This window comes from Chiloscyllium plagiosum, chromosome 7 (assembly GCF_004010195.1).
Source record: "Chiloscyllium plagiosum isolate BGI_BamShark_2017 chromosome 7, ASM401019v2, whole genome shotgun sequence".
Taxonomy (NCBI): Eukaryota; Metazoa; Chordata; class Chondrichthyes; order Orectolobiformes; family Hemiscylliidae; genus Chiloscyllium; species Chiloscyllium plagiosum.
Genome location: NC_057716.1, coordinates 32,693,518 through 32,707,010, shown reverse-complemented (window position 1 = coordinate 32,707,010; position 13,493 = coordinate 32,693,518). Strand labels below are relative to the sequence as shown.

General features: G+C 41.5%; 1 protein-coding gene across 1 annotated transcript; it reads right to left on the bottom strand.

The window, feature by feature from the left end:
* Positions 1-6,359: 6,359 nt before the first annotated feature.
* Positions 6,360-13,487, bottom strand: LOC122551449 (cytotoxic T-lymphocyte protein 4-like). Its single transcript, XM_043693374.1, has 3 exons — positions 13,284-13,487; positions 8,027-8,133; positions 6,360-6,446 (listed from the first exon to the last, which is right to left on the bottom strand). Exons 1-3 carry the CDS (start codon positions 13,468-13,470, stop codon positions 6,408-6,410), a joined length of 333 nt encoding a protein of 110 aa, XP_043549309.1. The 5' UTR covers positions 13,471-13,487; the 3' UTR covers positions 6,360-6,407.
* Between the last annotated feature and the right edge of the window lie 6 nt (positions 13,488-13,493).

Here is a 13,493-nt window from a genome sequence, read left to right as displayed (position 1 = left end):
ATTTTAGTTGCCGTGTTTAAGACCATAAGGCATAGGAGTGAAGAAGACCATTCAGTCCATCAACTCTGCTCTGTTACTCAATGGGATCATGGCTGATCTGATAAACCTCATTTGCTTTTCCCCATAACCCTCAATTCACTTACGAATGAATGATGTCTACCTCAACCTTTCATATACTTAACGACCCAGCCTCAATAACCCTCTGTGGTGAATAATTCCACTACCCTCAGAGAGAAGAAATTCCTCCTTATTAATTTTTTAAATGTCCAATCCTTTATTTTGAGATTATTCCTTCTGGTCCTGGACTCCAAAAGGGAAACAACTTCTCGACATCAACATGTTCAGCCCATAAGCATCTTGTGTGCTTCAATAAGTTTGCCCCTCATTCTTCTATATTCCAACAAATAATGGCCCAAAGTTCTCAACTTCTCTTAGACAGTTCCCTCCATACCTGAACAAAAACTATTGGATCCCTCTATTCTGGAGTCTTTCTCCATTTAACTTGATTGTGGTACATTCACTCCCCTCATCCAAGTCATGAATACGTATTGTAATAATTGTGGCCCTAACACTGATCCCTGTGGTGTTCCACTAGTTACAGGTTGCCATCCTGAAAATGCTCCCTTTTCTCTGTCTTCCATTAATTAGCCAATCCTCTATTCATGCTAGATTGCACCTCTAATAACTTGGGCTCTTAAGTAGCCAAACATGTGATAACCTATCAAATGCCTTCTGAATAGAGCCTTGTACAGTTTTAGCAAAACCACCTTATTTTGGTACTCTATTCTCTTTGAAATAAAGGCCTGAATTCCATTTGCTCTCCCATTTGAACTTGGGTACAAGCTTTTAGTGATTCATGAATGAGGTGTCTTAAATCCCTCTGTTCTGTAGCTTTCTGCAGACTTCCAGCAAGCACCTATTAGGGAAGGTGCAAAACCCAACCTACTCTTGGGAAATAAGGCAGGGCAGGTGACTGAGGTGTCACTGAGGGAGCACTTTGGGGCCAGTGACCATAATTCTATTATTTTTAAAATAGTGATGGAAAAGGATGGATCCAATCTAAAAGTTGAAGTTCTAAATTGGAGGAAGGCTAATTTTGACGGTATTAGGCAAGAACTTTCAAAAGCTGATTGGGGGCAGATATTCACAGGTAAAGGGATGGCTGGTAAATGGGAAGTCTTAAAAATGAGATATCGAGAGTTCAGAGAGAGTATATTCCTGTCAGGGTGAAAGGAAAGGCTGGTAGGTGTAGGGAATGCTGGATGATGAGAGAAATTGGGATCTAGTAAGAAAAAGAAGGAAGCATATGTCAGGTATAGACAGGATAGATTGAGTGAATCACTCGATGAGTATAAAGGCAGTAGGAGTATACTTAAGAGGGAAATCAGGAGGGCAAAAAGGGGATATCAGATAACTTTGGCAAACAGAATCAAGGAGAATCCAAAGGGTTGTTACAAATACATTATTGTCAAAAGGGTAACTAAGGAGAGATTGGGCCCCTCAAAGATCAGTAAGGCAGCCTTTGTATGGAGCCACAGGAGATGGGGGAGATACTAAACAAATATTTTGCATCAGTGTTTACTGTGGAGAAGAACATGGAAGATATAGAATAGAGGGGAATAGATGGTGACATCTTGAAAAATGTCAATCTTACAGAGGAGGAAGTGCTGGATGTCTTGAAATGCATAAAAGGGGATAAATCCCCAGGACCTGATCAGGTGTATCCTAGAACTCTGTGGGAAGCTAGGGAAGTGATTGCTGGGCCTCTTACTGAGATATTTGTATCATTGATAGTTACAGGTGAGGTGCCGGAAGACTGGAAGTTGGCTAACATGGTGCCACTGTTTAAGAAAGGTGGTAAGGACAAGCCAGGGAACTATAGACTGGTGAGCCTGACGTCAGTGGTGGGCAGTTGTTGAAGGGAATCCTGAGGGACAGGATGTACATGTATTTGGAAAGGCATGGATTGATTAAGGATAATCAACATGGCTTTGTGTGGGGGAAATCATGTCTCATGAACTTAATTGAGTTTTTTGAAGAAGTAACAAAGAGGATTGATGAGGGCAGAGTGGTGGACGTGATCTATATGGACTTCAGTAAGGCATTCGACTAGGTTCCCCATGGGAGACTGCTAAGCAAGGTTAGATCTCATGGAATAGAGGGAGAACTAGCCACTTGGATATAGAACTGGCTCAAAGGTAGAAGATAGAGGGTGGTGGTGGAGGGTTGTTTCTCAGACTGGAGGCCTGTGACCAGTAGAGTGCCACAAGGATCAGTGCTGGGTCCACTACTTTTCGTCATATATATAAATGATTTGGATGTGACCATAGGAGGTATAGTTAGTAAGTTTGCAGATAACACCAAAATTGGAGGTGTAGTGGACAGGGAAGAAGGTTACCTCAGATTACAACAGGATCTTGATCAGATGGGCCAATGGGCTGAGGAGTGGCAGATGGAGTTTAATTTCGATAAATGTAAGGTGTTGCATTTTGGGAAAGCAAATCTTTGCAGGACTTATACACTTAATGGTAAGGTCCTGGGGAGTGTTGCTGAGCAAAGAGACCTTGGAGTGCAGGTTCATAGCTCTTTGAAAATAGAGTCACAGGTAGATAGGACAGTGAAGAAGGCATTTGGTATGCTTTCCTTTATTGGTCAAAGTATTGAGTACAGGAGTTGGGAGGTCATGTTGCAGCTGTACAGGACATTGATTGGGCCACTATTGGAATATTGTGTGCAATTCTGGTCTCCTTCCTATTGGAAGGATGTTGTGAAACTTGAAAGGGCTCAGAAAAAAATTACAAGGATGTTGCCTGGGTTGGACAATTTGAGCTATAGGGAGAGGCTGAGTAGTTGGGTTATTCTCCCTGAAGCGTCGGACTCTGAGGGCTGACCTGACAGAGATTTATAAAGTCATAAGGGGCATGATTAGGATAAATAGACAAGATCTTTCCCCTGGGGTGGGGGAGTCCAGAACTAGAGGGCATAGGTTTAGGGTGAGAGAGGAAAGATATAAGAGGGACCTAAGGGGCAACATTTTCACGCAGAGGGTGGTGCGTGTATGGAATGAGCTGCCAAGAGGAAGTGGTGGAGGCTGATACAATAGCAACATTTAAAAGGCATCTGGATGGATGTATGAATAGGAAGGGTTTGGAGGGATATGGGCCAGATGCTGGCAGGTGGGACTAGATTGGGTTGGGATATCTGGTCGGCATGCACGGGTTGGACTGAAGGTCTGTTTCTGTGCTGTACATCTTGATCACTCTATGACTCTATTTCAATAACATTCAGCTTCTCTGTTTTTATCATAGTGTTTAACCTCAGATTTTCCTACATTGTAACTTCAAAAGTGCTTCAATAGCTGTAAAATCAGGTGGTTGTGAAAGGTGCTACACAACTGCAGCCTTTCTTTCATTCCTGACTGCTAAACTGGATGTGAAGAGTAAGAAGCTGAGCTAATTGTTTATTATACCCAATCACATCCTCTTAGATCCTCAGAGGAGATAGCAGATGTTTGGTGAACGCAATGAGGCAGAAACAGTAGAGTGTTTCAGTTACTCTAACTTTAACTGGGACACCATCTGTGTGAACACCATGGAGGCCATTGAATTTCCTAAGTTGCTTTCAGGAGCCAGTGTGTAGTCTGTCAACAAATTCCAAGTTTCCTTTGAGGGAACAATATGGGTAGATGGAAGCAGTTTCAACGGAAGGAAGTTTTGGAGCCATAGTGGTCATGATTGATTTGGATGTACATCTTATTGTGCATTTTCCATCTCTTCATCAATTCTTCCATTTGTTTAAAAAAAAACATCCTTCCATCTTTCTATTCCTCTATTATTCTATCATTTCAACCTACCATCATTTGACCCTTTGATGAGGGCAGAGTGCATCCATACCAAACTTTCTTCAACCCATCCATCTATCCATGTTCTGTCCATCTCTCCAACTCCCCATCAAATCCTCTTTCTGTCATGTCACCCATTCTTCTACTCCTCGTCAAAACCTTTCTCTACCTATCCATTCATCTGTGCAGCCCTCCATCATCCTATCCATTGGTCTATTTATCCAGCCAGTCAGCCATCCAACAATCTCTCTATCCATCTACTTGTCCATTTATTTAACACCTCTTCCCTCATAACCTTCAGTCAGGAACCATGAGCAGAAACATATCAAGTATGTCAGTCACAATGTATAACGTCCCTCATAGTTCTCACCTTCAGTAACCAGTAATCTAACCTATGCTAAGGAATGGATCATTTTACTTATAAACGTGGAACTTATTCCTCAAAGTAATAACATTCAAAGATATTTATTAGCATCCATAATGAATAAGTTCAAAATGGAAACTGTTATTCTTAACAATAATCACATCTATAAAGTTTACAGTCCAGAATGTGCTGTGGAAATAAAACTAGGAATAAAACTGTCAGTGCTCAGCATCAAAACTCCACTGACAGCAACTTAAGGAGCCTGCATTTCTGCACCATAATGCAGATATAGGTGTCGAAAAGTTGCTTGCAGTGATTCTGAACTCCTCCAGAGGGAGCACTGTTGTGTGATTAAACTGACCAGAACTCCCATGATTGTGCTGTACGTCTGTACGTCTCCCATGATTGGCTGTAAAGACTCTATAAATGCTTCATCTTAATGAATAATCCATAGCTGGATTATTAATAGACTACCAAATTCAGTCTCACTGGTTACGGGTAATTTCAGATTTTTGACTGACAGATTTTTTTGTCATGATGATAAATTCTATGTAGTTTTCATTTTAACAAAGAGTTGTCTATATATTTTAGCTTCCATCTTAATCCAAATATAATCATTTATTTCACTGGCATAATATTAAAATTAAAGGAACTAAGTGCATTTAACTTCCTGGTTCACCGTCTGTGAGAATAATTAAGTGCAATTGACTGCCCTGTTCATTGACATTACCGGAGCTGCACATCTGGAGGTCCTTGACTTGCTGTCAGATTTTTACCTTCCATCAGGAAAGTGGGAAGTCCATGGCACAGTGGTTGCTTGTGCAGAGCTTTCCTTGTGGTTGGCTGCTACTTCATTGCTGAATAAAGATTGGATTAATAAGAATTTAACGAATTCCACATAGCCCAATATCCCTGTAGCACCTATCTGCAGGAACATCCCTTGGAGCGCTTGTCCAGAGCACTCACTTTCAGTGACATAAGTAGTAACCCCTTTGTCAGACTCACCCATTGTAACCCTCTCAGTAACTCTCGCCCACAGCACTCACATTTGATAACATACCCAGTAATTCAACTACTGAAAGGTAAACATTACAAGTAAACAATCACACAACAATGAACACGAGTTCATTTTATTACATTGTAATATCTACTCAGTGAGCAGGAAGCTCAATAAAAAATAAGTGTTTATAGAAATGTGTTGAGTTGCAAATAATGTCTAATGTGGCAGGCACTCAGCAACAATACTGGGTCTACATCCAATGATCTTGCTATCACCTTCTCAGTGTCATATTGACATACTACATTTCCCCACTACAGGGAAACACTGGAAAACCTATATTACTCAAGCCCATTCCCTCTCCTCTTCAAATTGTTTGCAATCGTTGTACTGATGGTGCTACCTTACTGGTGTTTGGAACAGAATGTCCTCTACAATATCTCGTAGTTGACAAATGGTTCTCAGTGGATTATCAGCAATGTTACTGTCCTCAGTCCCTATAAGCTGTTGGCATTGGGCATGATAGCACAGTAGGCGTGAGTACGTTTGATGTTCTTTCCTTCATTTAGGCTTGTGTTTTGATAGAGTCATCATCTGTCCTCAATGTTTCTTAGGTATTTTCTTGTTGCACTATTTGTCTGAGGTGAGCCATCTATTCTTATCTCTGAGGAAGATACATCATCCGGTATGCGTCAAATAAAGTAGATGCAGCTGGTGATGATCTTTCTCCAATCCAGGTCATCACTCAACCCTGACCTTTATTGATTAAGAATATCACACACAACAGTGACAAGAGTGTAGAGTTCAGGCAACACTTTGAAGATTACCTGTTTGAGTTGCTTCCTATCTGGTTTTGACCAGTCATTATGCAATAGCGGAGAGCTGCACAGAGTCACATGAGGCAACTGGGAGTCAGTGAGCATAGAGTAGGCATTCAATATTCAAAACTCATCACAGAGCCAGATACTCCTGTCCACACTGAGGGACTGTGGTGAATCAGTCATTGACATGTTTTGACATTGGTTGAATGTGTAAATTGAATGTGACTGAAACAGCAATCACACTATCAAATACTTTACAAGATCAATAAGTCAAGAGATTTAGTGATCATTGAAGTAGGACATCTCAGATAGTAAGGGGGAAGGGGATGATCACATAAACTGTAGATGAAGAGATGAACAACATCAGATCACTCCACAATGCTGCTACTTCCGGACATTTATGTAAATAGTATCGTCCTTCATCTGAGAAGTAAGAAGAAAGATACAAACAATCAGTTACTGTGCCAAGGCAAAGTACAAGTTTGGTTTATTGTATCAATTGTTATTGAAGGAGAAAGTGAGGACTGCAGATGCTGGAGATCAGAGCTGAAAATGTGTTGCTGGAAAAGCGCAGCAGGTCAGGCAGCATCCAAGGAGCAGGAGAATCGACGTTTCCTGAAGGGCTGTTCCCTTGATGGCTTTAGGTTACAAAAGACAAATGTGATGAAAGATGTGTGATTTTTATAGATAAATCTTATTTTTATTAGAGTTTGGATTTCAAACTAGTGCTGTATTCATGTTGACCTCTTTTTGAGAAGGGGTTTAAAATTAATCAGGTTGGTTTTTCTGGAACCATGATTTTCTAAATCAGCATGTACCATAGAAGGCAGTTGAATGCCAGGACCCCTGGAGTGTTAATGGAAGTTTATTTTGTGGGGTTTTACAACATGAGAAAGAAAGCATTAAACCATTAGCAGTTGTAGTGTCTAGGATGAGCAAGTTTTTTTTTCATTCAATAGCTTTTGGGTTCAGTTTGAAGGAGAATTGCATGGGGTCAGCGAAACTGTAATCTCTCCTAGGAAAAGGAGATTGTTCAGTGCTGTTAGGGAATAAGTTACCTCAGTGAGAATGTGTAGTCTCACTGAAGTCAGACTAGAAACATGAAATGGTTATTCAAAAATGAGAAAGTCAAAACTCTTAATTTTGTGCGTATTCAAGGACAAGTCTTCACTGCTCATAGGAGGGGAAATTGTGAAGAAGCAGTTAAATTAAACCTATAGATTGAACAGAGAAGGAAAATTTCTCTCGATTTTGATTAATTATAAAATGATGATGAGGGGGATTGGATGAGATTTTGTTTTACCATTTTTTTGAGTCATATAGCATGGAAACTGATCCTTTGGTCCAACCAGTCCACACAGACCATGTTCCCAAACCAAACTAGTCCCACCTGAGTGTGCTTGGCCTCCAAATCTTTCTTTCATACTGCTTTATATATAGATAGCATGGAATTTTTTTATTTTTTCTTTATTTCTTTTGTGTAATAGACTCCTGTTTTCTTGGTAAAACCAATTTTGCAGCCTGCTGTGTTTATGTGTCGGTGATGGGCCATCACACTAAATTTAAACAAAATATGATGGACATCATTCTTGTCCTGTAGTAACATCAGCCGAGATCAGTGACTCCAAGTCACCGCACTGTGTAGACTTTCTCCAGCAATAGTGAATAAATCTGTCAGACTGTCAGGGTGGGTGTGGGGGATCATTTAATACCAACAAATATTTAAGGACTATGTAATGGAAAAATGAATGAGTTAGAAGGTATATAAGTCATGGAAAGATTAAAACCAGGAGACTATGAGAGAGTCCTGGGGTCAACAGTAGAAATCAGTTTCCAATGCCTTTGCCAGAGATAGCCACACAACTGAATATAAACTCACAAGCTTATAATTCTTAGCTAATTCTAAATGGAAATGTGTGGGACGTACTGGGAGCTTTATTGTTGGTTGTGTGTGACAGGGAGTTATCAGAAGACAGTGCAGGATAAATTCTTCAAGTACATACCTTGTGTTTGAAGTACAACACTGTCAAGGATGCGCTGTACAGGAACAGTAGTGCAGCAAGTACGATAAGAATTATAGTCGGCAAAAATCCATTGCTGGCTCCCTCATCTGAAATTGAAAGCATCCCAGTGTAATTCACAGACTCCAGGATTCCCGGTGGGAATAGGGATTAAATGCACAGGCTTTGCAAAAGGGTGGTACGTTGGAAAGATACAGTATGTCTGCGGAAAGGTGTGGAGTCAGATTGGAAACAGTGTCCCTGAGAAAGCATGGGGAGCTGAGTGGGACACAGCTTCTGGATGCATTGGATAAATGTTTGAAATTTAGATGGGTTACAGTGCCTGTGGGATAGGGCAGGTGGTTGGATAGAGTACACGCTCTTACCATAAGGATTTGGAATTGGATTTGTACAGTTTCTGTGTGAAAGGACGGAAAGCTGGAGGCAGAGTGAAGGAGGGTAGGGAGAAGAATGGAAAGGCAGCAGTGTTAGGGAATTCTTTAGTTAGGAGCACAGATAGGTGTGACTTGCAGTGACTCCATGATAGATTTTTGCCTCCCTGGTGCAAGGGTCAAGGGTGTCACAAAACTACTGCAGGACATTCTCCTGGGGAAGGGCAAACAGCGTGAGGTCACGGTTCACTTTGACACTAATGACACCCATGGGAAGGGAAATGTGGTCCTGCAATCGGAATTTACAGAGCTGGGTAGGAAATTAGCACGTAAGTCATTTAAAGTAATAATTCCAGATTACCCCCAAAGCCACATGCCAGTGAGTACAGAAATAGGAAAATAAAGCAGATTGATGCTGGGAAGATGATGCAGGAAAGAGAGATTTAGATTCCCTTGACACTGGGACTAGATGGTGAGGAAATATCCCCTGCAAAATCTGGAAAGTTTGCATTTGAACAAAGTTGGAACTGAGTTCCTTGCAGTGCATTTGCTATAACTGCTGGGGAGGTTTTAAACTAGCTCAGAGCAGGTGTGAGAACCAATAGAGGATATTAGAAAGTGATATCATGATGCACAAAATGCTGGGAGAGGTGAACACCACTAAAATAGAGAATAGGAAATTAATGGATAGAGTCAGAATACAGTTGAAAATAATGCAGGCTAGATCAGGGTTAAACTGCATGTGTGTGAATCTGGATGGGGAATGACAGGCACAGATTGTGTTGTGGGATTATGATGTATGGTGATAACAGGGATGTGGCTCAAGGAAGAACAGGAGCGGATGTTAAATATTCCTGGTTGCAAGTTATTAAGAAAAGCTAGGAAAGGAAATCAGGAGGGGTGGTGTATTTAGATAAGGAGAGCATTGCAATACTCAGAAGCAGAATACCTTAGAGGGTTCAAGGACAGAAACAATTTAGATCCTATCTACCTTCCCTTAAAAAAAAACAAAAATGATGTCGCCCACCTTCAGAAACCAAGACCTATAAATAGAGAAGCAGGACATACCACCAGCGCTTCACCAGCGACTCTCACTGATGATCTAGTATGGTGACAAAACATCTGAAAACAAACCTCCAAGCTCAGCGAGCTAACTTACATGCATGTCACCAACCTGAGCTAAAAACTTCCTCAAAAAATCGCTAACAGAAACAATTTATTTAGAGATCATGGGATATTGGAGCAGGATTAGGCCATTCGGTTGATGGAGTCAGCTCTACCATTCGATCATGACTGATTTAGTTTCCCAACCCCATTCTCCTACCTCTGCCCATAACCTTTGACCCCCCCTTACTAATCAAGAACCTATCTATCTCTGTCTTAAATATATTCAGTGACTTGGCCTCCACAGACTTCTGTGGCAATGAGTTTCACAGACTAACCACCCTCTGGCTGTAAATGTTTCTCCTCATCTCAGATTAAAAGAGTCTGTGTCCTTGGATCCTATTAATGGAAACATCTTTGCCACATCCAAGCTATCCTGACCTCCCAAGTATTCTGGAAGATTCAATCCCCTTCATCCTTCTAACCTCCATCGAATACAGAATCAAAGTCCTCAACAGCTCCTCATATGACAAGCTCCTCATATTCTTGTGAACCTCCTCTGGATCACTTCCGGGCCAGCACATCCTTCCTTAGATACAGGGCATAAACTGCTCACAATATTCCAAATGCAGTCTGACCAGAGCCTTATACTGCCTTAGCAGGACATCCCTACTCTTGCATTCTCGTCCTCTCAAAATGAATGCTAACATTGTGTTTGTCTTCCTAACTACCAACTGAACCTGCTTGATAACCTTAAAAAAATCATGAATTAGGGCTCCTAAATCCCTCAAGCATAAGGCATAGAGTATAAGGACAGGTAGGAACTTATATATGACACTGGTAAGATCTCAGCTGGAGTATTGTTTGCAGTTCTGGGCACCACATGAGAGGAAGGTTGTAAGTATCTTGGAGAAAGTTCAGAAGAGGTTGAGGAGAATGCTTCCAGGGATGAGACACATGTTTATGAGGCAAGATTTGACAAGTCGTAACTGTTTTTCTTGGAGGGGAGAAAGCTAAAAGGAGATTTAATGGAAGGCTTCAAAATCATGATGGGCCTAGACAGAGTAGATAAGATGACTTGTTCTCACTTATAAATGGATTGAGAACCAGAGGGCACAGTTTTGCAAAAGAATTAAATGCGAGTTGAGTGAAAATGTTTTAACTGCAGTAACTAAGTGGATAAAATTTGCTGCCTGAGAGTGTGGTGGTAGCAGGTTTAATGAGACTTTGGATGCCCATTTAAATATAAACAATGTGCAAGAAAAAGGCAAGAGAATAGCATTACATTAAACTGACCAGAGAGCTGATGCAGGCACAATGGGTTGAATAGCTTCCTTTCCTACCATAAACATTCTGTACATCTATGGTAGATGGAAATAGTTGGGGAGTGAGACATGGGTCACTGTCACAGAAGATGCTGTGGAGGGCAAGGAGAAAGTGGGGAGAATTAAATTACAAGAAGAGTTTACAATTGATTAAAAGGAAATATTAGATAGTCTATCTGTATTTACATAGAACATAGATAGAAGAAGAATACAGCGCAGTACAGGCCCTTGGGCCCTCGATGTTGCGCCGATCCAAGCCCACCTAAAAATTTGATAAGGCATGGGGACTGGTAGAGATGTATCCAAGGATACTCAGGGGAGGGGCAGTGGAAGCTGCAGAGGCATTGGTTGTAATCTTTCTGTCTCACTTAGATAGAGAGTGGTGCTAAAGGGCTGGAGAATTTATTGGGGTGTGATTGGTGGGAATATGGAGGAATCGGATCAGTCATGATCTTATTGAATGGCGGAGGGACTTAAAGGCCTATTTAGGGTCATAGAGATGTAACAGCATGGAAACAGACCCTTCAGTCCAACTTATCCATGCCAACCAGATATCCTAAATTAATCTAATCTCATTTGTCAGCACTTGGCCCATATCCCTCTAAAACCTTCCTATTCATATACCTGTCCAGATGTTTTTTAAACTAGGAGAAAGTGAGGACTGCAGATGCTGGAGATCAGAGTTGAAAAATGTGTTGCTGGAAAAACGCAGCAGATCAGGCAGCATCCAAGGAGAAGGAGAATCGACGTTTTGGGCATAAGCCCTTCTTCATTCCTGACCTGCTGCGCTTTTCCAGCAACACATTTTTCAGATTTTTTAAAATTCTGTAATTGTACTAGCCTCCACCACTTCCTCTGGCAGCTCATTTCATATATGCACCACCCTTTGTGCCCTTAGTCCCTTTTACATCTTTCCCCTCTCACCCTGAACCCATGTCCTCTAGTTCTCTTGTCTTTTTACCCTATCCATGCCTCTTATTATTTTATAAACCTCGATAAGGTCACCCCTCAGCCTCCGATGCTCCAGGGAAAACAGCTCCAGCCTATTCAGCCTCTCCGTATAGCTTAAACCCTTCAAACCAGACGACATCCTTGTGAATCTTTTCTGAACCCTTTCAACTTTCACAACATCCTTCCTATAGGAGGGAAACCAGAACTGCTTAAAATGTTCCATAAGAGGTCTAACCAATATCCTCTACAGCTGCAACATTCTGTTCTTCATTCATATATTCCTACGTTCTCATTATTTATTCCATCAAAACCTTTCATGAATTTGAGCACTTCCATTAAATCTCCTTCAGTACTCTAACAAGAACAATCCTGGGCCGCTCCAGTCTCTCCACATGACTCAAGTCCCAATCCATTGTTCCACTTGTGTCATTATTTCCTGTGGTCTCTCTTTGGCCTTAACTTCACCATGAAGTGTGGTGCCCCAGAACTGGATTAACTCTTCTTCTGGAGTCACCCAGAGCCTTAAAAATGTTTAGCATAATGTCATTACTTTTGTACTTAAAGGCTCTGTTTTCAAAGGCAAAGATTGCAAACTCTTTTTCGGCAACAGAATTCCCAAGTTGTATTGTCAACTTCAAAGACTAGTGTATGTACATCTCAGGTCTTCTCTGTTCCTGCAATCTCTTCAAATTGCACCCTCATTCTACCAAGAAAAATCCATTGTTCAACATTCCTTTGCAATCCATCTTACCTGAAATGTGGCCCCGTGATTTATAAGCCTGAATGTATTTTCCTGAGGTCTGTCGCAAATAATTCTGGCTTTTACAGGATCTGCACGTCTTGACTTTAATCTCTGTATCCCCAGTCCTAGCCATAAATATTTTTTTTAAAAATGCAGTGTCCCTAATACTGAGCCTAGGCCATATTTCTCTTCAATCTGCGAGAGCTAATTTTCTGCTTTCTTACCTCCAAGTGGAATTGGATGTCGTTCCGAGTTTAACTCACTTAAATGCCTTTCACTGACACAGAGTTAAAATCTGACCAATAAGTGTGTGACGTGTTTGAGGAGTAGGGGTGAGTCTCCTGCACGGTTCTAGGTTTCGATGTTGCTGTTCAGTGAGGGTGCAAGACTGTAGTAATTGTAAGCTGCCCACAGAGGCCCTCAGCAAGTTATGTAATGTTTAGATCAAGGGTGGCAATGGCTGGGCGTATTTTAGAGCAATTTCACACACAGCTCAAGAGTGAACCAAGGAGAGGGTTCAGGCCATCTTTTGAGTGTTTGTGCCACAGGGTCTTGTCTGGCTTGTTTCCCTTCCATTCTGAAGGCTCACTGAGTGTAGAGGCAACCTTTCCAAAGCTAGGGAGCTCACGATGGATTGGGAATTGGAGCTGGGAATCAGTGTGTGCATAGCTGAGGTGGACACTTGAAGAGGAGTCTCCCAATGTTTTGCTGAGAAATAAAGGAAACAGGTTACACTGAGCACTCACCTACAGGACAGCTAGTTGCCTGGTTGATGTAGATGATAGTCCATTGCCCGGAGCTCTCATAAAATGGCGGCGGGTGTGTGTTTAAAACTACACAGATATACCTATCTGTGTCAGTTGCGTTGAGGCCCTGGATGGTTATCGATACGTTATTCTGACTCAGCGAAACCTTGCAGTGCAACAGGCCCATCCTCTTTGAATTTTTCATTGTGC

Coding starts and splice junctions, on each gene's coding strand:
- LOC122551449 (XM_043693374.1), bottom strand. CDS start 13,470: ATGGGCCTGTTGCACTGCAAGGTTTCGCTGAGTCAGAATAACGTATCG. Junction 8,134..13,283: donor GGCAACTAGCTGTCCTGTAG/GTGAGTGCTCAG, acceptor TTTCAATTTCAG/ATGAGGGAGCCAGCAATGGA. Junction 6,447..8,026: donor TGTTGTACTTCAAACACAAG/GTATGTACTTGA, acceptor CTTACTTCTCAG/ATGAAGGACGATACTATTTA.